The sequence below is a fragment of the Emys orbicularis genome, chromosome 14 (assembly GCF_028017835.1).
Source record: "Emys orbicularis isolate rEmyOrb1 chromosome 14, rEmyOrb1.hap1, whole genome shotgun sequence".
NCBI lineage: Eukaryota > Metazoa > Chordata > Testudines > Emydidae > Emys > Emys orbicularis.
The window spans coordinates 25,697,575-25,725,305 of NC_088696.1; the positions used below are offsets into that span (position 1 = coordinate 25,697,575).

Below are 27,731 nucleotides of genomic sequence, written 5' to 3' on the forward strand. Positions count from 1 at the left end.
TCGGACAAGATGGACAGGAAGCTCCATGGACTTAAGATCTGTACACACCTGCCTCTGTCAGGAAGCACTGTTGGCCACAGTAGACACACCAATATTCCGCTCTTCTTCCTCGGCATGACCTAACCAAAAAAAAAAAAAAAGGTTCAGGAGTTATAGGCGTAGGCCTCCCCCTCCAGCTACTTTGGCTCCGGCTCCAGGCCCCTCAGGGCACCCACATAGTAGGCAGTTTGACTGTGAGGTCTCCATCTCTCCAGCTCTGAACCTCCCTTACCTTTGCAAAACCACATATCCCACTTCCACTGTGCTTGGTCCCAGATTATTCTGGACCAGTGGGTCTTGAGCGCTGTGGAAATGGGATATACTCTCCAGTTTGCTTCCACGCCTGCCTCCCCGTCCCTCTTCCAGAGACCACTCTCACGAGAAACTCCTTATGCAGAAAATTAATCACTCCTTCACTTGGGAGCCATATAGGAGGTTCTGTGTGGTCTCAGGGGGAAACAGTTTTATTCCCAATATTTCCTAATCACAATGTGAAGGGGGGAGGGGAAGAGTGTCTCAGACCAATTTTAGACCTGCATCTTCTCAACAAGTTCTTAAAAAGGATAACATTTCGCATGGTCACCCTAGCTTCTATTATCTCTTCCTTGGATCTCAAGGACTGGTATGCTGCCCTCGACTTAAAGGATGCCTATTTCCATGTGGCAATCAATCAAGTTCACAGGAAGTACCTCCAATTTCTGGTAAGTTGAAATCATTACCATTTCACTCTACTACCTTTCAGTCTGTCAGCAGCTCCCAGGGTCTTTACAAAAGTCATGGTAGTATTAGCTGCATTCCTCCTAAGATTGGGAGTGCAGTGTTACCCCCTACTTAGACAACTGGCTTGTCAATGGCTAGTCCAAATGAGAAGTGCAGAACAGTGTTGCCTGGATTCAGTCAACATTTAATGCTCTGGGACTGTTAAACAACAAAGAAAATTTTTTCTTCTCCCCGGTACAGAGGATCGAGTTTATAGGGGCTGTAATGGCCTCATCTCAAGCCAGGGCCTTTCTTCCACACTCAAGGGTTCCCGGCAATTCAATCAATTGTTACAGATTTGTTATGGATTTAGGCTCGGCTGGTCACTACGGCATAAAACTATTTGAGGCTTCTGAGTGACATGGACCCTTGTACCTATGTGGTTCAACATGCCAGACTGCAATTCAGAATTCTGCGAGCTGGCTGTCATCAGTCTATTCACCAAGCTGCCATCATTTACTCTCAGCAGTAATAGCCTCCCATGTCCTCACCTCCCTAGATTGGTGAACAGATCCAGCCAATGTATGTATAGGTATTCCCTTTGCCCACCCACAGCCGACTCTCATGCTAGTGACAGATGGTTTGGCTCTGGGCTGGGAAGCCCAGTTGGGTTCTCTACAAACACTGCATCTATGGTCCTCAGAGGACTTAGCTTTACACAGCAGTGTCACATAACTGAAAGCTGTCTGACTGGCATGTCAAGCATTTCTATTGCAGATCAGGGGAAGCAGCCTGTTAGTCCTTACAGACAACATGGCAGCAATGTTTTACCTCAACAAGGCTGCTCTTCTCCACTCTGTCAAGAAGCAACTCTACTCTGGGAGATCTGAATTGCCAACTCAATAGCTCTAGAAGCATCTTACCTTCAGGGTGTACAGAATAACTTTGCAGATCAACTGAGTGGATCATTTACAAGTCATCATGAACGGTCTCTTCACTCAGAAATGGCCAGGTACATCTTCCAGCTGTGGGGGTTTCTCCAAGTGGACCTATTGGACGAAGTCCAACAGAATGTGTCAGCAGTTCTGCTCCCTACAGGGTCACAGCACAAGTTCCATAACAGATTCCTTTTTACTGACATGATCACGCAGCTCCTTTGTTTTTCTACCAGTCCCACTCATTCACGGGGTATTGCTAAAGATAAGACAGGACCAGGCCAGAGTCATACCTATAGCTGCAGCATGGGTCCGTCAGCACTGTTTCTCCACTCTTCTGGTGCTTTCAGTGAAGCCTACAATTTCACTTCCACTAGATTCGGTCCTAATCTCCCAGAATCATGGTCGTCTATTCCACCTGAGCCTATAATCCCTTTGCTTAATTGCATGGATGGTCCATGGCTAGACAATAGAGAGCAGGCTTGCTCAAAAGACATTCAAGAGGTCCTGCTAAATAGTAGAAAGGCTTCTACAAGAGCTACTTACTTTGCTAAATGGAGACATTTCTCCATCTGGTCTCAATAGTGTGGGGTATCACCAACCAGTTCTTCAGTTCCAACATATTCCGGACTACTTCTTATATCTGAAACACCAAGATTTGGCAGTTAACTCCATCAAAGTACATCTGGCTGCTATTTTGGCGTCCATCCTTAAATGGACAATTTTTCTATTTTCTCCAATAACATGTCCATAAGGTGCCAAGATTCTGTTCCCCGTGGGATCTAAACTTAGTATTGTCAAAACTTATGGGTCCCCATTTGAACCATTGGCTACCTGACTGCTGCTGCATCTGTCAATGAAGGTGACATTTTTGGTGGCCATTACTTTGGCCAGAAGAGTAGGGGAGTTGGGAGCATTAATGTCAGGTCCTTCATATACAGTATTTTTTAAGGACAAGGTTTACCTGCATCCTCATCTGAATTTCATCCCAAAGGTGCTTTCCTCTTTCCACATCAACCAGCCAATTTCTTAGCCTGTATTCTACCCAAAACCAAATACAACCAACGAGGAAGAGTTTTTGTATACCCTGGACGTCAGAAGACCCTTGGCATTTTACCTGGAGAGAACCAGTCGCTTTCAGAAAACCTCCAAAAGACACAATAAGAGGTCAATCAATCTCTACCCAGAGAATCTTCTTGGATCACATCCTGCATAATTATGTGCTATGACTTGGCTAATGTCACTCTACCTGACACAGACACAGCTTGTTCGACGAGGTCACAATCAGTCTCAGTGGCTTTTCTGGCACAAGTTCCAATTGCAGACATTTGAAGAGCAGCAACCTGGTCCTCAGTCCACACATTTGCCTCCCACTAAGCTGCAGATGAAGATTCCAGATACGATGTTAGAGTGGGATGAGTCATTCTCCAATTTTTATTGAAATAGACTCTGATCCTGCCTCCTGTCTTACAGCTTATGAATCAGAAGGAGTAGAATGCAGGTGTACAATCATTCAAAGAAGCAAAACCAGTTACTAACTTGTTCTGTAACTGTTGTTCTTCAAGATATGTTGCACATGTCTATTCCACAACCCAACTTCCTACCCCTCTTCATCGGAATTACAGCAACAAGGAACTGATGGGGGCTAGGGACAGGTCTGCCATTTATACTATCACGCAGTGGTTCATGACATCAGGGGAACCTCAAGCAGCGCAACAAGTACTGCTGAGGGAAAAAGTTTCCGGTGGCACTGCGCTGGACGAACCGACACCAAGTGTGGAATGAACATGTACATCTCGAAAAACAACAGTTATAGAACAGGTTAGTAACTTTTTTCTAAAATGTATTTTAGAATTGTGTTGCATTATTTTTTCACTCAAGGAATAAACGTTTATGCCCCTCTTCTTACACTACGTGTATTTTCTTTGCATGCTTTCAGTGCAATTTGATGGAATATGCACTCTGCTTTTCAGATGTACATTTACACAATAAAAAAATTACAGTAAAAGCTGTTTTATCTGGCATGTTGGAGGAATGGGGGTGCCGGTTAGTGAAAAATGCTAGTTAACTAAGAGGGAAGGAGTTCGGATGCAGGGATAGGAGTTGGGGCGCAGGAGGGGGAGCGGGGTGTGGACTCTGGGAGGGAGTTTGGGTATGGGAGGGGGCTTGGGGCATGAGAGGGGGGTGGGGTGCTGGATTAGAGGGGTGCTCACCTCAGGCGGGTTCCCGCAAGCAGTGACCTGCCCTGGCTGCCCCTAGGCGGAGGCGCGGTTTGCGGCTTTGCGCACTGTCCCTACTGGCCTTGCGCCAACCGGACTATAAACCGGACTGTCAATGAAGATCAGAAATGCTGGTTTATAGAGCTTTCCGGTTGGTGAAGTGCCAGATAAAACAGCTTTTAATGTATTTTGAACCCTTTTAGGATGTCACACTTTTCACAGTATTTATCAACACCGTAATATCCTCAATAAGCACACAGGAGTCAGAATACAGGTTGCTCTGTTGCAGTGTAACCTGCTATGACCATTTCAGATGCTTTGTGCCATTACAGATTTTTTTAGCAATATGATATGGCACAAACGTACTCATAATATTGAGCGAAGTCATGTTTATGCCTGCATATTGGAGACACTGTTCAAGAGTAATTCTCTATGCAAAAATATTTTATAATTCTGCCAAGGTTAGTAAAGATAATATCATGTATTCCCTTTAGCTGTAGAGAGTTTTTGTAAGGAACTGCCTTTTTGTGTGGGGGGAAGGCGGGAGGAAGAAGAGAAAATGTAAGTTGAAATGGGCTGCTGCTGTTAAAATTTGATACTGCTTCCTTTAAGACAAAACAAGACAGACACACACACACACACAAAAGGACTCAAAAAATACGAAATATAGAAAATGCTACTTATGTCTCTGCTGCTGACTCTCACTTGCAACCTCCATGCTGAAGAAACATGGACCCAGTACATTGTCTTGTGTGCCACTTCGAGACCTGGCAAACTTGTACTAGCATTTTGCTGGTTAGGGCATTGCTCTACAGCATTGTTGCAAAATGTACAGTTGTATTTTCTAGAGAAGTCAAAAAGAGAAAGTGATAGGAAAGAGAAGAAATAAAGTAGGGAAAGGAAAATGGCATATAAAGGAAGGGATGAGATCAGGAACCCAAGTCTCATATTCCAGGTGGTGTTCAGGACTCTTCTGGAGCCAGCAGAAGTGGTTATGTCATCTGGGTTGCTTTGTTTGGCTCAGTCTGGTCAGGACATCTCTCAGGATCAGGACAAGGAAGGCTCTCAAGGGTGTCATGGTAAATCATGTGGTCCCAGGAGATAGTGGGACTGGAAGCCATGATAGTAAAGCTCACTCCTTTTAGTTCACCCGTCTACCATTTTAACACCTGCCTTCCCGAAGTCTCTTTCAAGGGCCCTAAAAAGGGGGTGTTGAGTCTGCCACCGCTTTAATAAGAACAGTGATGAGAAGACTCAAGGGCAACCTTATGCTTCCTTGGTGTGTAAACCCTAGCTCCCAGAGGGAGACAGTAAAGCCCTAACCCCTGTTGGGGTAGAAGCAACTGTCCTCGTACCATTATAGCCAGCAGAGATTGTCTGAGCCATTGAGGGGCAGAGGTCCCAGGGGAGGAGACCCTCTGCCCTTTCCTCCTCCACTGCACACCCATCTTCCATCTACCTCATGAACGTAGGTTTGACAGTGTAGTCTCCAGCCTTGCAGAACCAGTAAATCCTGTTTTCCCTCCAATCCCATTGTGAACTGTTTGATTTTGTTTTTGGAAGCAGAGAATGGGACTGCCTCAGACCAGTGGGTCTTGGAGATTGTGCACAAGGGGTACTCCAGTGTAAATCCATTCCTACAGTTCCCCCCCTTTCCTTTCCCCGTTGGGGACCCCTCTCAAGATATTATTCAGGAAACAAGTAGACTTCCTCCTGCAACTTGGAGCAGTGGAAGATGTGCCCATGAAATTCCAGGGCTGGTGGTTCTAATCCCGTTACTTCCTGGCCCTAAAGAAGAAAGGGGGATGGCACTCCATCCTATATCTTCGACAACTCAGCAAATTCATTTGTCGATTAAAGTTCAGGATGGTGACTTTGGTGTCCATAATTCCAACTCTAGGTCCTCAAGATAGGATGCATTCTTTCATATTGTAATTCACTTGGCCCACAGGAAATACCACCTATTTCTTGTGGGAGTCTCATTACCAGTACAGAGTTCTTCCCTTTAGCCTATCCACAGCCCAGAGGATCATCACCAAGTGTCTAGCAATTGTGGCTGCACATCTGAAAAGGCAAGGAATTCAAATCTGCCCTTACTTGAACTGGCTAGTCTGAGGTTGGTCATCTCAGCAAGTGAACGACTCAATTAGAGTAATCCTCATTCTCTTCACTGCACTGAGCCTCAGAGCAAAATCCATTCTTACCCCCTACTCAGAGCATAGAGTTCATAGTGGCAGTATCTGCCGCATGTCAGATTTCTCACCATTCTAAATCTCATCAACCAGGTTCAGTCTCATCCAAGAACATTGGCCCAAGTCTGCCTGAAACTGTACCTATGTGATGCATTTTACAGACTTCACCTTGCTCCATGCAAAAGTTGCGGAGATCAGTGAATCTACATAGCAGACACTATATACATGCTACATCGGTCAAAATTTTGCAGGAAATCCTCTCCTGGTTAGACTGGTGGAAGGACCCACCACACACCTGCAGAGGAGTGTCATCCTCCTCATTTCTCTCCAGTATGACAAAGGTGATACACACATCCATAATAGGATGGGGAGCTCATCTGGGCCACCTTTGGATCCAGAGCCTCTGGTCCCTCCAAGTGGTGAACCTTCCCATAAACATTCAACTGGCATGCACAGCTTTCCTCCCAGCACTTCTGAGTTGTCACAGGACAGGTACTCACAAACACCACAAGAATACCCTATATCAACAAGCAGGGAAGAGCTCACTTGTTGCTGCTGTGCCATGACGTGATCCACCTTTAGGAGAATGGTACCTCAGACACCACATCATGCCAGTGGCTCTACATCTTCCCCAGAATACCCTATTGGACCATCACAGTCATTAATACTGAAACAACTATGAATGGTCACGCAGGAACTCCATTTTTGTGCAGATGGGAGTACTCGAGCTTAGACCTGTTTGCATCTGACCAGAAAAACAAATGATGAAGTTTCTTCTCCGGAGCAGGAGCCAGTCTTGGTTTTCTGTCAGACATCTTTCTGATTCCATGGTCACTGGGATGCATGTATTCCTACCCGTCAATTCCTTTGATACCAGGAATCCTCGGGAAGATCAGACAAAATGCAGACCTAACAATAGCCCCAGCAAGACCCAGGCAGTTTTGGTATTCCAATCTCATGATCCTGTCAGCATGGCTCCCCGATTGTGTTCCTGATACAACCAGATGTTATCACACAATTGGAGGGACAAATCTATACCTGAAGCCAACATCCCTGCATTTCACAGCCTGGATGCTGGCTGACTGACATCCACTGACAAATTCTGCTCTCTAGCAGTTGAAAACAACCTGGCTTGCAGCAGAAATGACTCCACCAGACCTGCCTGTCCTACTAAATGGAAGAGTTTCTCCATCAGGGCATTAGATAATCATCTATCTCCCTTTTAAAGCACTGCTGGCTGACATCATAGAACTGGAAGGGACCTCGAGAGGTCATCTAGTCCAGTCCCCTGCACTTGTAGCAGGACTAATTATCTAGACCATTCTTGATAGGTGTTTGTCTAACCTGCTCTTAAAAATCTCCAACGATGGAGATTCCACAACCTCCCTAGGCAATTTATTCCAGTGCTTAACCACCCTGACAGTTGGGAAGTTTTTCCTAATGTCCAACCTAAACCTCCCTTGCTGCAATTTAAGCCCATTGCTTTTTGTCCTATCCTCAGAGGTTAAGAAAAACAATTTTTCTTCCTCCTCCTTGTAACAACCTTTCACATACTTGAAAACTGTTATGTCCCCTCTCAGTCTTCTCTTTTCCAGACTAAACAAACCCAATTTTTTCAATCTTCCCTCAGAGGTCATGTTTTCTAGACCTTTAATCATTTTTGTTGCTCTTCTCTGGACTCTCTCCAATTGTCCACATCCTTCCTGAAATGTGGCGCCTAGAAGTGGACACAATACTCCAGTTGATGCCTAATCAGAGCGGAGTAGAGCGGAAGAATTACTTCTCATGTCTTGCTTATAACAGTCCTGCTAATACATCCCAGAATGATGTTCGCTTGTTTTGCAACAGTATTACACTGTTGACTCGTATTTATCTTGTGGTCCACTATGACCTCCCAGATGTTCTTTGGCAGACATTCCAGAAGGAATGTAACTGCAAGTGTATGGATAATTTGCAAGGTATCCATGGGCAGTAGCAGTGTTTTCAAGTCAACTTATCTTTAGTCATACTAAAATATTGGTTTTATTAACAGTTCATATTTGGTAGAGTCGCTCATAAGTGCAACAGTTTTTCCCATTGTAAAACATACTTTCTGCAGTGTCTGCTTATTCACATGACTCACCCCAGAATCTTCTTTAAACCAATCCCAGTGTGTCAGTGTTCCTCCCTGTTCCAAGGTTTCATCCTTTAGATTCAATTTTATTTTACTATTATCACCCACTTCAATAAGTAAAATTAACTTTCTCACAGAAATAGTATTCCAGTCTGATGATTATTTGATTTGGTCTCTCATTATTGATTTGTAGTCTGGCTTTCATGTTGAAAAAGATCAAGTTCCTGACAGACCCATTACTGTAAAGACCTCCAATCACCTGCTTTCTACCCAAGCTCTGTCACTCAGGTTTTAGTAGGAGATACTGCTAAAGGTTTATTTTATCAAACATTTTTCATCTCCACATTTTATACTGTCAGAACACCTCACATAAGCAATTACAAACAGAAAATACCTTGTCAGTGAATGAACTCCTATTGATGCCTAAACTGCATCTTTGTATCAGTGAACCAATTCCAAAGGTAATTCTGTATTTTAGTAACAGGACAATGACATTGCTTTGTCCAGGCAAAGAAAATAAATGTAATTGATGCTCTGAACCCATAATCCACTAAAAGCAATTTCTACAGGTTTGCTTCTGACTTTTGATATGAGAGTTGGGGTAATGATAGCTATCTACATGGCTAAATCTACCTTACTATCCATTAATCATCAAATCATATGGCTGTCTGAATCATTATTATCCAAGTGCAGTACACAAACCTTCAAATTACCATGTTTTCATTGATAATACATCTCTTGTAGAACACTGCTTCCTTTCATATGGGTGACACCTGTTTCTGTCTTTCACCACACACTGAGAAATGGGGCACATCTCCCTCATTAACTCAAAATATCAAACCCTTGGTTGCATGGTGATTTTTAAAGATCAGCTTCAAATCTTTATTCAAAAACTTTGTTGAACATCCTAAGTAACCAACAGACATGTATTTGTTAGTCATTTAAAAGTCAATATATTTTTTATAGTTGAAAATCACTTATCCTGCCATACGTCCTGACTTTGAGTCCCTTGCCACACTTGATGACATAACTAGCACAAAAGGGAAGCAGGAAAATGTTCCTGGCTCTGACTTAAGTCTTACTGACATCTATGCTTTCAGGGTGCTACTCAGGACTTGGCAGGAAAGTGAAGGAGGAATGACTTAATATTCTGAACAAAATATCTGAAAGTGCACTTGTATTATTAAAGTCAGTGTTTCCTGTAAGATGAGGCATGCCCAAAGGACTACCCTCGGTGTGGAGGCATGGACATATCTCTCAATTGTTTTTAAAAGTCTCAGAATTCATTTATTTAAAAAGTCTCTAGTTATGGTTGCAGAGAGAACTTTCAGAACATGAAGTGAATGTAACTGATGCAATGCAGCGACATCTGCATGAGTTTGTAGAGTCTGAAACAATAGCTTTGAGGCGTGTATTGTCATTGGAATGGGCTTTAACTTAGGTGCCTATATCATGGCTCATCAAAGCATGTAAGAAAGAAGATGATGTATCCTATTTTGAAGATCTACATCAGCATTTCCCAAACGTGGGGCAGGGGGATGAGGGGCAATAAGAACTATTTGTGGGGAGTGGGCAAGGAAGATGTATACACTAGGACATCTCGACTTTCAGCAAGGGGTGGAGTTGCAGGGTTGGGGCGTGTAAATGGTTTCATTTTGCTGAAGTGGGGACTCAGCATTCAAAGTTTCGTAAACAGTGATTCAGTCTACACGCATACACAGGAACTGTGTGAATAATTTAGGGTTTTAAATGGAGACTACAAAGCTTTTCAATTTGCACTGTGGAATCACTGTTAAAACAGATGCAAACATGAGTTTATTTGTCTTGAGTTTATTTGAATTAATAACTTGTGATTTTGACTACTGTGGGGGGGAGGGGTTTGAGACTGCAAGTTGGGTTTTTTTTAAAGTCCAGTATATCCATCTACTAATCATTTGTTGAAGGTGGTAACACGCAGCTCAGGTACTATGACCCATCTTTGCCCAATGTATGAGTAGGCATTATGTATAGATTTTCAGTCTTGTTCTACTTCTTTTGCACTACTCTGGGGGTGCAAAGGGGAGTGGAAAACAGCTGCAATTTCCAAACTAGTGTTCCCCCCATGTAGGAGGGTCCCCAGCAGGCATATGAGTAGCTCCTATACTACTCCCTCCTTCAGGCCCAGCATAAGGCTTATGACTGGTGTGGGGAATGGGCCTGATCAGGATGCCCTGCACATTTATCAGTCACAAGTTAGCAAGTGATCCCTTGGGAATAATTGTCAGACAGTAGAGTGTACAGCAGCTTATTGCTGGCACAGAACCAGCCAGAGAATTGGGAAATTATAAGTAGTTTCCTTTCCAATTCCCTGAGAGAACTAAAACAATATTTCTCTTTGAATTATTATTAGCATTCCTCTTAAATAAAACAATATAAAGACATACACAAATGGAGCATCAGAGCTACATATCAAAAGGTGGGCACCATTAAAAGTATGTCTTTTTGCTTCACATTTGATTATTGGCTGAAATAAACAACATCTGTCTCAGCCTGACTGAATTTATAAGCATATGAAAAATCAGACTTAATTGTTAGGTTATAAATCTTGTATCTGTCTTTTATATTTTTAGTAACTATAACTTAAATTTCTCTGTAATGAAACCTTGCACCTAGTAGAGAGAAAACCTTTTTTTTTTTTTTTTTTAGAGAGAGAGAGAGAGACATTCCACTAAAGTGCTAAATCTTGGATACTTGTTTTATATATTGTCCTGTTTATGTATGTAGGTATGGATATCAGAACTGGTTGAAGGAGGTTGCTCTTTTGTTACTTTATATGTAAGTCTTGTATATTGTATTCTGAATGGCATTGTTCAAGTTTTTAACCTTTCATAGAAAACACTTTTAAATTAAAATGGTATATGCATGACACAGGAATTTCAGGCATTTCATTTATGCCAGACCCAAACATAGCTTCAGAGTTTCAGTGTAGTCTTGACATTTAGTTTCCTATAGAGAAAGAAAAAGTGTTAGTCATCCAAATTTAATAAAATCTGAGTACCACATTATATAATGATTTTTTAAAAAATAAGTTAATTTCAAAAAGGTTTGAACAATAAACAGTGATGTATCAAAATACATTGTGATGCTCTACTGATGGTGTAAAAGTGCCATTTTACTAATTACACCTCTACCCCGATATAACGCGACCCGATATAACATGAATTTGGATATAAGGTGGTAAAGCAGTGCTCTGGGGGGAGGGCTGCGCACTCCGGTGGATCAAAGCAAGTTTGATATAACGTGGTTTCACCTATAACGCGGTAAGATTTTTTTAGTTCCCGAGGACAGCGTTATATCAAGGTAAAGGTGTAGTTACATACCTGAATACAGGGCCAGCAATGCCTTTTCAAGAACATATCTGAAAGATGTCAGATGTAAATTAAGTTGAGGCTAACTAAACAGTACGCACAAGCTCTTATTTTTTGTTCAGTCTGTAAAGTAGAAGTCAGGTGACTCAGTCCAGATGAGTTCCAGTGAGCAGATAATTTCATTCTAAATGATGCTGTCTTGTAATGGAAACATGCCAGTTTTTATAAGCAGTTTTAATATTCCATTAAACAATCCAAATATAATTTGCTTTTAACATTTTATGCTTTTTATGACAGTTCTTCTAAAAGAGAGAGAAGCTGGGCAAGGCAATATCTTTTACTGGATCAACGTCTGCTAGTGAGAGAGACATGCTTTCAAGCTTACACAGAGATCTTGTCCAGACCTGAGGAAGAGCTCAGTGTAAGCTTGTCTGTCTCACAAGCAGAGGTTGGTCCAGTAAAAGATATTACCTCAGCCATCTTGTCTCTCTAATCTGATGAGACCAACAATGCATACAAGTTCTTCTAAAAGGCAGCTAATATTGATAGCAATGACTGTGTGGTAAAACTGTCACTTTTTTCAGCTGTACCCATGAATACAGTACATTTTAAACACCAACTCTTCCATTTTCCCTTTTTCGAGACTATGGACACCAGCCTTCCCTTTTTTTATGGAGGAGGAGAATATTCAAAATAATTAGGGATTGCAGGCACACCTTAAATAGCGTGTTCAATACCAAATATCATGTGCTACCCTGTCTTTCCTTTAAATAAATAGATATGAGTAATCATAGTTGAAACCAGTGGGACCACCTGTGTGATTAACTGCTGATCGGTGAGAGTTAGGAGGTTATAATCTAGTTATATCTGAACAAAGTGGGCTAGTTCTAGGTTTCCAGATATAACTTTTTAATCTCTTGTCAATTTGTTCTCCTTTACCACTGTGAATTCTCTTCCAAGAAAAGACTGGATAGCCTGTTATTCCTACATTGCCTGTTGATTTTTTTTTTCTCTCTGTTCTGCACCATTTCTTGACTCCTAATCAGGCTCTACTCTGCAAAGCAATGTAGAATATATGTCCAGGTGTAGGAGTCTTGCTGGCATCACAGAAATACTAGATACTCTTATCTGTGAAATTACAAAGTTTTAAGACTTGTGAATGTGTTTATATAAATAGATTGGGTACTGTTAAATAATTTCTTTTGAGGATATGTTGTATTCTAAACAAAGTAATATGTATGAAAGTTTAATACAATGATGAAAGGTGAATCCCTAAGAAATACTTGCTATAAATAGACTTGTGTATTTCATCCTCTCTTTATTCCTTCACTATGGTAACTGAACAGAGACTCTAAGCCCTAGAACCACTTTTATTGAGTGTAATGTTATGGGATGCCTGCCCTAGAAGGCCAGACTTAGTCAAATTTCTTTTAACTTCTGACAGCAAATACCCTTGTGTGCTGAAGGAGCTATGCTTAGTAAGAAAACAGGGTAGCTGAGTAATCCTGCTTCCCAAATTGACCTAGCAATACATTGTCTTTTCATACTCATTATTCAGTTGAAGACTGTAGGACTTAATTGTTTCTGTAAGATGTAAAAGAAACCATTTTCCATCTCCTTTCTAATGGTTTGCAAGTTCTGCTTACCTAAGACTGAATGTTGAACAGAAAAATATTATTGATTCCATAATTATTTTAATCACAACAGCAAATAATTTTAAATATTAATTGACTTTTTTAATATGAGAGGACAGGTAACGATTTTTTCAGTGAAGGTCAGTGATATAAGTGGAAATTCATGGGGCAAGCATATCTTCCATGTAAATGGCACATATACATCAATATTATTTTACAACCCATCTCCTAAAACTGTTTATATAGTACTACTTTAAGTTTGCATCAGACATGTAAAATGCACTGTGGGAATCTGAACAAACTCCATCACAAAGTAAAATTGGTATAATAGCATCTTGTTGACCAAGTTATTGATGCATCTCTTGGCAGCCCAAATTACATAAAAAGGATCTTTCTGGGTTCTGTAGGGGTATTGCATCAGACCATTTTGTTTTAGGAAATTGCACTTTTCTTGTCGTCTAGTAAAAAGTATGCGTTCTGTAATTCAGAACCGTATATAAACACATATAGTTAAACTCAAAAGGAACCACATGATTTTTTTCTCCAGCTGTCTGTCTAGGTAGAGGAGAACTATGTTATTAAAAAGTTCTGTTTCATACATTTTGAAGGGTACGTGTATATGTAATGTCCTATAAATAAATATTTTCCTCCTTATATTTCAGATGGATTATTCATGCTATGAAGTATGAACTAAAAATCCGTGCCGGGGATATGCCACCCATGGATTTATACCAGCTGTCGCCTAGTGAAGTGAAGCAGCTTCTGTTGGATATTCTTCAGCCACAGCAGCAAGGGAGGTAATGAGATCTGAGTTTGTATCTCATGCTGCTATTCATAATAGATCAATTGCATAATCTTTGTGTTTCTGAAATAATCTGTATGCATCTTAAATCACTGGTGTCTGCAATTAATAAAGTTTCAGTCATACATTATGTATAATGCTGTGAGTTTGTCACGGAGGTCATGGAATTCAGGGATTCCATGACTTTCTGGGACCTCCGTGGCAGCTGGCCCAGGGGCCGCCTGAGCAGCTCGGGCAGCCCCTGGACCAGCTGCACCAGCTGCTGCTGGGGCAGTCTTGGGTCACTGCCCCCCATTCCCCAGGAGCAGCAGCAGGAGTTTGGGTGCGTCTGGGAGGGGGTGAGGGCTCTGGGAGGCGCTTACCTCGGGGGGCTCCCCGGAAGCGGCAACATGTCCCTCCATCAGCTCCTAGCTCTGTGCGCTGCCTCTGCCCAAAGGCACTGTCCCCTCATCTCTCATTGGTTGCGGTTCCCAGCCAATGGGAGCTGCGGAGCCGGCGCTTGGGGCGGGGGCAGCACGCGGAGCTAGGAGCTGAGGGAGGGACATGTCGCTGCTTCTGGGGAGCCGGGTAGGGAGCCTGCCAGCCTCACCAACCCCCAGCACCAGCGGTGGTCCAGGGCTGCGTACCGCCGCCCACCATTTCCTCCCCGCAACACCAGCGGGGGTCCTGGGCTGCTTCCCCCCCCCCCCCCCCGCACAAATCTGCTCCCAAGGTTTAGTCAGGGATATATGACTAAAAATACCCGTGACTAAAACATAGCCTTAATTATGTATACAGAGGTAGTGAAGACACACATTGATTTGTTTGTTCTTTTAGCTGTCTTCGATTTTTCTGATTTTCTTGTACGTCTAAAAACCTGTTCTATTGCCCCATAATCCTTGTGTGAAACTTTACAATAAAGTAATATTTGATACTGTAGACGTCTGATGTGTAGGATTTTCCTTACCTAGCCTGACACTAGGAACCAAACAACATCCCAAGACTAGTTACTTAAGGAGTTTTCACCAGTCAGAGCAAGGTTTATCTGCTGCTCGTTGACCTCCTCCTTCTGAGCTGTAATTATTCCTTGTTTAAATCCCCTGTCTCCTCAGCATCCTCAAGCCCAGCCACATTGTCTGACGTACCATCTCCTTCAAGGCTGTAGCCTAGTTTTTATTGGCTGCCAGAGAGAGCATTTTTAGTTGGTGCATCACAAATGAGCAGGATAGAAGCTGAGGGCATTATCTCCATGCTGATCACAAATTGATGTGGGAGACTGAGGTCAGAAATTTCCTCTTACAGGCTGTGTGCTAGTTTAAATTTTTGCAGTAAGACTTACTTACATGGCTCATAATTTCTGTAGTCCTTCTGGGCCAGTGTTCCCTGTCAGTAAAGGAGATAGATACCATACATTCAATTCACAGTTCACCTCCAAAGCATATAAAATACATCCATGTCATTTCCATACCTGTAGCAAGGTAACCATTTTAAATCTACGCTGCCTCCTAAGGCTGGTGTTCGTGTCTGTCCCAACTTACCAAATTGATATATACTGACTGTGCAGTAGCTCCAGGTCCAATTCATATCTTCTCTCTCGCATCCTGCTCGTGATGGTTCTGTTTCTACTCATGCTGGCACTGCACCAGCTCCAGTTTCTTTTCTTCCAGATGCAGCTTTTCCTCCTCTAGACTCTGCTGATTCAGGGAACTCTTAATGGCATCTGGTTGTTTCTTCAGTCACTGTGTACATCATCCTCTACACCTCCCTCTGGGATCCCAGTCCTGCTGGTCAATTCTGGCCTTTGTCTCCCTTGACCTCTGCTGGACTACCAGTGGAACTGAGTGTTCTCCTCAAGTCCTCATCCAGTTCTGAGCGACAATTCCTTTTCTGGTCATCTGTGTACAGCAGGCCAACCAGCTGTGTCTTTTTCAGCTCTTTAGAATTTAGCTTTCTTTCGCTGCACAACTCTTCCAGCTCATCTTTCCTGAGCAATTCACAATTCATTTTTTCTTCTTCTCTCCCTCCCCCCCCCCCCCCTGAAAAAAATATAGGACAATTTTTCTCTTGGTTTTTCCTCTACAATACTTGTTTTTAGTGCTGTTGTTACTTATTGGAGATTCACTATTGGCGTGATCCCACACACACGGCCACCAGTATGTCACAGAGTTAGCCATATCTGTGCCCCCTTGAGTGCACCCCCTCAGGTACTAGGCCTGATGTCTTGCCGGAGTTTCACAATTCTGCTACTCTTGTAGCCCGGGGCCTGGTCTAGTATCTTGTGTATGTACCATTCTTATCCTGCATGTTCTCTCTTCGGGAGTCTGTGATGAGTGGTGTATACAGGGATCGAGAAGGCTGTTCCTGTCACTGTGTACATTGATTCAGACAGCCTTCCAAAAACAAAAGTATTATTTATTTTAGCAGTAGTTAAAAAGCACTTGAAGAAGAAGGATTTTAAAACAACAAACAGTCTACATGCATACCTGTCGTATCATTCCCTGATGGTAACCTCGGCAGACCTGACTTCTTCAGACATCCCCAGCAAAGTGTTGTGTGTCATTCTGGCTCCCCCAAACAACTACCATGTTTCCCTTGAGAGAAGGACTCTTTTAATCCTACCCACAGTCCTTTGCTCTTCTATGTTCATGGGCCTTTTCCTGCCCTGGTCCAATCCAGTTTTGTAGATTGGCTGGAGAGGAGGCAAACATAATCAAAACTAATAATACATAATCCATCTACCTTGTCCATCTGGCCAAGCCAGAGCAATCCACCAGCCAAGCTGTAATGGACTCAGTCTCTGTCTCTTTCTGACTCCTTTGACAGTCCCATGTGAGAGCAGGCAGCCTCCTCCAGAAGCCCATTGTTTATCCCCTGACTGTCACCTCTCTGTCCTTTGTCTTCAGACAGGGACATGCTGAGTTCACCACCCCACCTATCCAAAGCATTGATCATTCAGTCACTGGAGCTTCCATTATGCTTCTGGAACCTCTGTTGATCTGGGTCAGTTTCAGCCAGTTCCTTAATGACTCATTCGTTGTAGCCCAGACAGCAAGGCGACACCCCACCTGATGTCACCTGTGCTGCCCCAACAGCAGACTTAACTCTTTCTCCCTCCTCCCCCACTGGGTAGTACTGCAAAGTACAGAGAGGAACTGAGGCGCACATAGGATTCATACAAATATTGCAGAAAATTCCCATTTTGTGTCACTAGCCATGTTTTCTTAGCAGGCCTACCTGTGTTTGGCACCTGCCAGAAACTCTCTTTTGGGAGTATGACAGTGCAGCAACTCCAGACACCTTCTTGAAAAAAAGTATTATTTATTTACCCATAGGAATATAAAAATCAGAGAGCAAAGGATTAAAACAACAAAAGGCCTACATGCATATTGTCTTACCTAACAATTTAGGTAGGCCTAGTTTACCCAAGTCATTCCAACACCTGGGAACGGAACACTATCTGCTTCCCTCCAGACCTGTCCGTCTGCCACGCTTAACTCAGAGCTGAGGCATTTTAACAGTTCAAAAAGTCTTTTGTTCCCGACTTCCACCTGAAGCTCCAGCATGGCTGGAGGGAGACTTCACAGGGCTTGTTCCCTTAAGTTCTCGTGACTACGATTATCTCTAAAGCCATTGCCTGCCTTCCTGCAGATATGTATAACCAACAAGAATTAAATAAACTCTTTGATCCCAGATAGCTACCAGCATCATAGTAATCTAATAAACAGATTAGTAATTAGATTAGTTAGATTAGTAATCTAATAAACAGTATATATAATATTCATAATAATAATACAGATATCTCTTTCGTTCTTCACAGAGAGTAAAGGTAACCGAAACTGGTGGTTATTCTGTTACTCTGTTCAAACACTCAAAATGTTATACGGTGGGAGTGTATCTTAAATGAGGAGTTTAAGGTTGTAATAAATTTTCTAACAGCCTAATGGGACCAGCTCATTCAATTATAGAAAACTATTAAACACAGCACTAATTAAAATTTAGGTTACCTACACAAATTGGTGTGGTAAATAATTCATAACATTTAGTTTTCTGACTTCTCTGCCGCCAATGTCTGGCACATGCATACAGGTTAGACGTAGTGCTCTCCTAAAAAAGACTTGTTAATTTTTAATAAAACAGCTATATTTTTGAGCTGAGAGATGAAGTATGAAATGAGGCACCTGGTCCACAATTCATTTTCTTCTGCACTCCTTTTTAGTAATATTAAAATAACTGAGGAAAACAGCACTTACCCTAAGAACTTAGTTTGGTTTCTCAGAAAAGCTTTTTCAGTTCAGTACAGAGAGCTTGTACAAACTCCTGCTGCATGGGAAAAGATTTTCTCCTTCAAAGAGAAGACCTCTGAGGACTATACTGCTGCTAGGAAAGAATTTTTTTTTCAGTTAAATAAAAGTATTATAAACTAACTATGAAATATTGCTACCATAGACTGTAATTTTGTAGACTGAATTTACTCATTACAACCATTACCATTATTACCAGTTCTCACAGTCTTGTTGCTAGTCTTGCAATATTTGTCTTTTTTAAAGCCCCAGCTCTGGGGGTCATGTTTCTTTGCAAGAATCTCACCTTTCTTCTTAAAAAACGTACGTTTGTAGTCCTTTATAATTGCAAAGAAAAGTTTGCATCCACTAAAAGCTCAAAAACTGGACGACAAACAATCCAAAATTTATTATCCTTTAAAATCTCATGATTAAGCTGATCTCATAATTTTGAGGGATCTGACTCATGATTTTTCAATGCTCGTGGTTGGCAATACTGTACTACATTAGTCTACTAAACCCTTTTTATTAAATTAACAATAGAATCAACTTCATAAATGTAGGTTTCTTAATTTCTTTAAAATAACAAATGCTGTAAAGCACTGAACATTTGGGATGAAGCACCAACAAAATTTCAGTTTACCAACTTCAATTTATTTTTTTTATTTAAATTACAACATGCAAAAATGTCTCTTCAACTTAGTACATTTTTTGCACTGTTATTTGGAATTGCAGGATTTTAATATGGAAGCTGTACTAGCACCGTAAATTGTACACCTCTACCCCTATATAACGCTGTCCTCAGGAGCCAAAAAATCTTACCATGTTATAGGTGAAACCGCGTTATATTGAACTTGCTTTGATCTGACGGAGTGTGCAGCCCCGCCCCCCCCGGAGCGCTGCTTTACCACATTATATCCGAATTCATGTTATATCGGGTCGCGTTATATCGGGGTAGAGGTGTATTACATACAGTAGAGGGGATAATAAAGGAAATATTTATACTGTAGTAGTACTAGCATGGATCATGGTTTCTTCTTTATGCAAGGTATAAACATTTTGGTGCCATACACATGTGCCTGACAAATTATATCTCAGGTAAATTAAATGGCAAATTTGCTTTCCCTAAACATATATATGTTTTCTTATGTATTATAGATGTTCTGTCAAATTCTTCCCTAGTGCCTAGTAACTCCATTGACTTTGGTGGAGTTACAGCAGAGTTTAATTTGGCCTATGTCCTGTCCTGTGTTCTAGGTTAAATCAATTTAAGTGTTAAATTTTTTAGACCAGTTAATAAGACACCATCCCACATTTAAGTATAACACTCCAGCTTCTAAATCATCTTGCTTTTGTTTTCTTTAGGTTCTATTTTTATTTCCATATGAAATATTTATCAGGAAATGCAACATATACTGTGTGTGCATCATTGATGGATATTTACTGTTGTTGCTTACCCCCTAATGGCTTAATTAATCCACAAAGAAAGCTTTGTTTTGAATCCGAAACAGATTGGTTTTTCAAGCCCTTCAGTCATTTTGTTTTGTCCACAGATGTTGGCTTAACAGACGTCAAATAGATGGTTCTCTGAATCGAACTCCCCATGGTTTCTATGACAGGGTGTGGCAAATCTTGGAGAGAACCCCCAATGGTGTAATAGTAGCAGAAAAATATTTACCACAGGTAAAAAGAAAATATTGAGAGAGTTGCACATTGGTTTTTAAACTACTGAATGCATTGCCATTGTATTTTTCTTCTCTTTTCATGGAATATGTGCTACAGATAACAAAGGATTCCAGGTGTAAAATAACATATTGGACATATGGTGCTGGAAGAAGCTTTGAGTTTACTATTTGCTTGTAACTGCAGTGAAAATATTTTAATATTCTGAAGGGGAAAAAAAATCTCAGACAAGACTCCTAACAGAATGCTGTTATCGTTGACTAGAAATTTGCGTCTCCTTTAATCCAGTGGAACCCAGATTGTTAATGTTGGATAAATAATCCACAACAAATAATCCAACCAGTTCTATTAGAAATTTTTTTTTATTGAAATCAAATGGTTAAAATACATGCAGCGTTTTATTATTTGTATTATTTCTTTTTCAGCAACCAACACTATCTGATATGACTATGTACGAGATGAATTTTTCCCTTCTGGTTGAAGACATGTTGCAAAATATTGACCAGCCTGAATACAGACAGATTATTGTAGAGGTCAGTACCATATGATTAAGAGAAGTTTTCTATACATGACTTGTTTGTAACAATTTTGAGAAAGAGTAACTGAACCCCATAGAGAATTGAATTAACAGGAGTGGTTTAAAATCACAGATAAGCACTTGCAGATCCAAACTACTATGGCAGTTTTTAGGACACTGTCTCCATAGATTTTTGTATTTTATATTAAGCAGTTTCACATTAATGTATTTGGATAACGCATTTCAGGATGTTGGGATCCCCAGACTGCACCAAACAAAGCAAACAGTAGCCATAGAGTTAATAATACTGGGCCAGACTTTCAAACAAAAAGATAATTCCAAAATAGCACTGTATGCCGCCCCCAGCTTAAGCCATGGGATCCTTTCTTCAAAGCCCAACTGTTCTAAACACCAGTTCCACCTGCCAAATGACAACTCCTCCCTCCCATCTCTGTTGGGCAATCCAAAGAGCCACACTTGCCCCACTGAATCAACAGTATTTAACCACCAGCTCTCTCCAGTGCTACAACACATGCTAACAAAACAAAGTGAGGCAATAGAGTCCTGCCATCCTGTTATGCACCTTTCCCCCTAGAACCAGGCCCTGGGCTGTCTGAGCAAACTAGGGGGCAGTTTTCCCTTCAATAGCTGCCTAGTATTTTTTGCCTGCGACTATGAATCTGTCCCTGGATATTCCCTGGCACTTAGGAGTTCCAAACTATTATTTGATCATGCCCAACAACTACTGGTATGTTGAGTACAACATCTCAACCTGCAGCTGAAAGATATGGCCTAGAGTCCCCAAGGACACAAGTGATCAATATGCAATCCACCACCAATTGCTAGTCACACTCTTAAGGCCTGCAAGCCAGTCATGCAAGTCAGTTATTCCCATTTTAAATGCTGTTCCAGCTGCAAGGAATTCAGTATCCTTGGACTTAAATTTGTTGTTTGTTGTTTATATAGATTCCATTGGTAGTACATCTAGATTGTAGTTGTTTAATGTGACTCATATTTACAAATGCTTGCCCTTGCCTACAGCTAAGCCTTTGTTTATTCCCTAGTGTTGGTTATTTGTTCAGATTACTGTAATGATCTTTTGACTGTTCTACCTACTTCATCGATTTCAAACTTATATTTTACATAAAATTCTGCTTTTTCAATATATAGAAATTCAAAAATTACCTGTTTACACTGCCATAATGAAGATGTTTGTTTGTTTGTTTTTTTCCCTATTCTAGTTGTTAATGGTTGTATCTGTTATTTTGGAGAGAAACCCTGAGTTAGAGTTTCAGGATAAAGTGGATTTGGACAAACTGGTGAAAGAAGCATTTCATTATTTCCAGAAAGATGAGACCAGGCTAAAGGGAGTTGAAAAACAAGTGAGTAAAATATTCACTTCATGTAAAATTTACAGTTCTTCTCAATCAAAGACAAAATTTGGTAACAAATTGTAAATGTGTGAGGTTGAAAATAAAACAGACATACAGAACTCCCAAATGGAATCCATGAAATTTAATTCTATTTAAGTACTATGTAATATGACAGGTTTATGGATGGATCTTGTAGTGCCTGTAAAAGTGTCTTCATAGCAACAGAGACGGACATCTTAAATCTCTTTGAACTCAAAGTCCTTGAGGGCTAGACAACCAGCCCACAAAGGTGCTTGAAAGAAAGTGTGTCCTACCTCACTGAATGTTAGAATGATTGTTTAGGTAAAGCTGGAATAACCTGAATATGCTTAGAAAAAGTTGGTGTCTTAAAATGAAATGTTTCCTCTTTGATAGGGGAGCAAGAAGGTAAGCGGTGGTGGTATCTAAATAGATGCAGGATATGATATTTAAAAACAGTCTGAAATTAGGATCCTAAATCCAATCTGAGGCACCTAAATAAGTGCCCAGATATCCAGAAGTGCTGAGTACCCAGTAACTTCAGCTGACCTCAACAAGAACATTTTGGTGGTAACACAAACTCAGTTTTGCATCTAAAGTGTTTACCCATTGTCATTAACATAAAATAAATTAGTGGTTTGAAGCCAGAATGCATTACTTAGTAGACCCAGATGGGAAACTGTTTCTCCACCCATGAAAATTTCCAACATTTCAGAAATGTTCATGTTCCACAGCAGGACCAACCTAAGATCTTTTGGAAACTTTCATGAAAAAAACATGAGACACCCACTCCAGCCTAGCTAATAGCCCAGTAGCTAGGCCATTCACTCAGGATGTGGGAGACCCAGGTTCAAGTCTGTCCACCTCCCACAGCCTGAGTGAGGGCCCTAGCCACGAGGCTGTTAGCTAGGCTGGGGTGGGTGTCTCTCTCAGACCAGAAATATGTTTAAGTAAAAAAGTTCCAGTGTAGATGAATCAGCATTTCCCAATGAGAAATCCTTCTGTCAAAAAATTCCTGACCAGCTCTACTACTTAGTACTTCCCTGTTAATACTTCCCTATTAATAATTCTTCCAGCACAGAAAGCTTCACATGGAGTTAAGGTGCCTTGCATTCATTCCCCAAACATAAACTAAAAATACAAGAAATCCTTAGTTTGGGTTTTTTCACAAACTCTGGCCCTGATTCAGCAAGGTAATTATAATATTCCTAACTACCTTACTAAATCAAGACCTTTAAAAATCACTTCTTCTTTCATGTATAATATCAGACAATATCCTCACAAATAAGGGCTGGCTTACTTTGAAAATTGAGGTTGACATAGCAAGAAAGATCAGGGGTAAAAATCCATACCCTTGAGTGCCATAGTTACACTGACTTAACCTCCAGTGTAGACATAGCCAGGTCAACAGAAGAAGGCTTCTGTCGACCTAGCTGCCATCATTCCGGGTGCTAGTGTTCCTAGAATGATGGAAAGACCCCTTCTGTCGCTGAAGGCTGCGTCTACACTAAGGGATGATGCAGGTGTAGCTACTGCGCTGTAGCTATGCTGCTATAGTCTTTGTAGTGTAAACATGGCCTAAGTATAAGTAAGAAGTCAAATTTTTCATATCATCCCTAACTGAGCTTTTAAAATACCTGGACTCTTTTATGTGATGTGAGTCTAGGAAGAAAATATTTGTTTTTTCTTATAAGGTTAATGGAATAAGTCCCATACTTTAGCTGCATTTTTAAATACAACCTTAGTCATGGAGTTGAAACCAGCCCCACCATAATGTTTGAAGAGAGATTACCTAACTAATATGTTTTGCAAACAATGTGAAGAAACTGACCTGTCATTAGGAAATTAAGAGGGAAATTATGTGACCAGAATATGTAATATGTTCTTTCACAAAACTATGCCCAAATACAGTAGGCGCACTCTAAGATTTCTAAGAAAGTCTTTAAGCAATTGAACACGTATATATTATACCTTTAGATTTTAACATTCCTGTTTGACAACTCATTGAACAATGAGTGTGTTATACAAAAAGACTGACAATGTCAACAATGAGAATTGCACTTTTCACCTATAAAATGGTTTCAATTAATTTACTCTGTACCAATGGTTAATCTTGATTCTTATCAATCAACACTTGGATAGAAAAATACACTTTTTTGTTTTTTTTCTTTTTATAGGATGACATGACTTCATTTTACAACACTCCCCCAATGGGAAAAAGAGGAACATGCAGCTACTTGACTAAAGCTGTGATGAATTTATTGTTGGAAGGGGAAGTGAAGCCATGCAGTGATGATCCCTGTACCATTAGCTAAAGTTCAGAAAGAAATATAGGAACCATTGCTTATTTAGTGTAGTTTTGCATGTAATGTTTAATTCCTATTTTGAAGAGTAGTCATGGGCAGTACTATAAATCTTCACTGTGATCAGCAGAATTGCTTAGGGTAGTAAATGCCACAACTGATTATTTGGCAGTAAAAATAAATGTATTTAATCAAGAAAAAAATCTCAACAGCAATCAGCAATCTTCACCTAAATGTCAAAATAGTGTGCTGACTGAAAATTATGCATGAAGCATGACATACAGTTCATATTAAATGAGCCCAATAATATTTAAATAAAGTTGGCTGGGCCTGTATTTTTGGTTATGTAACTGTTTAAAAACAAATGATACACTTAGTTATTTGTGTAATTTTGAACTAACAGTTTATGCAAGATTTATTACATCTTTCTTCCATTTGTACTGTAATTCATTACAAAATGTTTACTGTAAATGCTGAGTGAAATACAGCCAGAATTTTTAAAAAACAGAGAATACATTTGAACTAATGGTTAGCACACAAAATGGATTGACACTTAACGTAAAAGCTAGAGTGGTTTTGTATTTGGTCACCTTAGTCAAAGTGTAGATAAAATAAAAACAATATTCTGCACAAAATATTTTCTTTACAATTCAATTTAATTGGTTATAATCGTATGAGAATTGTTTAGGGTTTTAATGGCTTAGTTATAACGTGATTACACAGATTGAAGACTGCCAGAAAATGAATACAAAATATGTAGAATTGCTTTTTATATTTTAAATAAATGTCATTGCAGCTAGCCACATGTTCAAAAGTTTGTATGAGATTTATAAATTAACACTGGATACATTAGATAATATGGGATGAAAATTTTTAAAAATGTATTTAATTGAAATTAATGTTAGGAAGATGACTGAAGAGAGACGTTCATTAAATATAAGCATTTGACAAGTTCTTTCCTGTATTGATGGTTTATTTGTCTCCTATGCTTGAAGATTAATATAGAATCTACAGATTCTAAATAACAAAGCTTGAATTATTTTGAAGAAGGTAGTTTCCACGTTCCTTTATAAGAGCTTGCATTTTCTATCAATCCCCTTTGAGTCTGATCCAGATCTCGTGGGAAGGACTCCCATTGGCTTTTATGGATATTGGATGAGGCCCTTTTGAGCATATATCATCAAAACAGATGTTGTGACAGAATAAAATATGTTCAACTGATTGAGATTTGTGTATAGCGTTGGTAATCTAATAAATGGTGGTCCACTACAAGAATGTGTTACAATAAATTGATTTCTTTTCAATCAAGAGGGGCATTTCCTGCAGCAGCAGCAGGGGTTCATCCTCTGGTATGGGAATGCCATGAAGCAGGGTTAGGCCCAAGAGAAGTGGAGACTACGGGTATGGCAGAATCACCTCCTCTGTTGTAAGGAAGGTCTCTGTGCATCCAGCAGTCTGTGGAGTACCCATAGTCACTCCGGAGGTAAAGTACTTTACTAGGTAAAGTAGTTGGAGTTCGCCGATCTGCCTGGTGGTGAGACGGCACTGTTGGAGAAGTTGGGGTCATGCTCGCAGCTGGACGGTCTGACTGTCTCCGTATCAGGATCACCGGCGGTACCAATGGATCCCACATCTTTTTGGCTTTACCCTCCAGCCAGGAGGTCTTTGTCGCTGGTCCCACAAGATCTGCATGCAACAGCTCACCCGACCAGGCGCGGCTCAGGGAGGAAACACTGTGCTTATGAGCAGTTCGCTGTGGGGACCTGCTCTTGTGCCTGTGAGAATGTCTCTTGCTCTCATGATGGGGTTTGTCCTTAGTTGTGGTGGCTCCACACCATGTGGGGTGCTTGGAGGGGCACTTAAGGTGAGCAGCAGCTGCTGCACAGGGGGGTCCCCCTGGCCAGGATCCAAATGCACTTGGGGCCTCATTGCCTCTTCCATCAGGTACCTGGAGAGGCAAAGCTCACAGACCTCTCTGGTTCTGGGCAGGAAGGAGTTAAATAGTGCACTTTGCCCGAGATGTGAGCCTCACCCAAACAATAGAGGCACCGTTAATGCTCATCGCTGATGGAGAAAGGAAAAGGACAGGAGACACAGATCTTGAAGCCCAGGATGCTGGGCATAGTCCCCAGGTGCTGAGGGGTTGAGTCCCGCGACCAGGCAAGTTATATACTACACTAATCTATGCTATTCAAGATAAGTTAACTAACTCTATAAACTACAAACTATCTACAAACATGAAGAGCAACTCTCTTAGTTAGCTAAGGGCGAAGAAGGAACAGGCTTTCTGAATCAGGCCATACAGTGGTAAGAGGCAACTGGAGTGGTGTTGACCTGTATTGCCCCTTATACCCTCGGTCAAGAGCACGAGGAGATGCACTATGCATGTGCGGGTCAATGGACACTGCTTGGAAACCTTTCCAAACTCAGGTGCGTGGCGCACATGCGGAATACAAATTGGGACCATCACTCGAAGAAGAAAAAGAAGATTTTTTCTGTTATGTGCAAACTGTGAATCCTACTGAAGGCCAGTTTCTGATTTAAAAGGTTGTTTCTGAGCCACCAGGACACTGCTGAACAGTGGCATCGTTAGTGACGCCAACTTGTATGGAGGCCTAATGTCAGAAATCACTTATCCAATTCCAGTTTGCAGTTTATTTAGTTTAGAATTTAAATCAAATATTAAGCTTTAAATAGCAAAGTTTTTCTTTTGCTTGTTACACTGCAGAGATGGTATTTTTGCAACTTGTTTGACCAGTTGGCCCCCATTTTGACCGCTTCACTCATGATCCACTCTTTCAACACAATATTGCTAGCTATGATGAGTTTCAAGCTTGCCAATTTTAATCAGAATCTTTCAATTCAAGTGATATTTTTTGCAGATGGCAAGAAATGCTTTTCCTCATGCAAACTCTTTGGATGACATTCTGTGAAAAAAGGGTTCTGTTTTCCCTCATAACCTTCAAACCAACACAGTTCACACATTTTATAAAATTGTAATCAAAATGATTTTTCATCTTCTACAAAGTAAGGATAAGTAACTGGACTATAAAAGGCAAATACCAAAAACCAGCAGAGTCAGCACTCATTTAAGAAGCTCTCTCACATACTGGAAGAACAGTGCCATTAATCTTCTCTAATCCTTCTGAAATAGCAACAGAAAAGGAGTCTGCCACAAATGGCTTCTTGTTTTGGAGTGCTTCACCATACTATAGATAGATTTGTAAGTACTGTGGCAATTGAATTGTGGTTTTAAAGATTGCACCACAGGCAACTGGAGAAGCAACTAAATGGTGAAAAACCTTCTCCTCTATTATATCTTTTCAATGGGAAATGTTTTAGTACTTTATAAAATGAACTGGACTGAAAGCCCCAAAGACTTAAATCCTCTATTTACCCACAAACCAGATAAAGCAATGATCTGCTAGCTCAAACTTTCCTACATGATGGTGTCAGTGTACCTCAACCTTGACATGATGACCACCTCCAGTGAGGAGATACTAGATCTATCACCATTGTCAGTCCTTCCCCCCTCTGCTGAAAATACCAACAAGGCTGCCAATTGTGATGGTGTAATTTGGGATGTGGGCACTAACCA

The 27,731-nt window shown here is 40.8% G+C and overlaps 1 protein-coding gene across 1 annotated transcript in view; it reads left to right on the top strand.

Annotated features, from left to right (window-relative positions):
- PHKB (phosphorylase kinase regulatory subunit beta) overlaps window positions 1-25,085 on the top strand; it is a 210,278-nt gene extending 185,193 nt beyond the window's left edge. Inside the window, exons 27-31 of the mRNA XM_065416341.1 lie at window positions 13,841-13,975; window positions 19,793-19,922; window positions 20,348-20,455; window positions 21,681-21,821; window positions 24,008-25,085. Of these exons, the coding sequence (XP_065272413.1) occupies window positions 13,841-13,975; window positions 19,793-19,922; window positions 20,348-20,455; window positions 21,681-21,821; window positions 24,008-24,145 (652 nt within the window). The 3' untranslated portion in view covers window positions 24,146-25,085. The remainder of the gene's footprint in view (window positions 1-13,840; window positions 13,976-19,792; window positions 19,923-20,347; window positions 20,456-21,680; window positions 21,822-24,007) is intronic.
- Window positions 25,086-27,731: the final 2,646 nt, after the last annotated feature.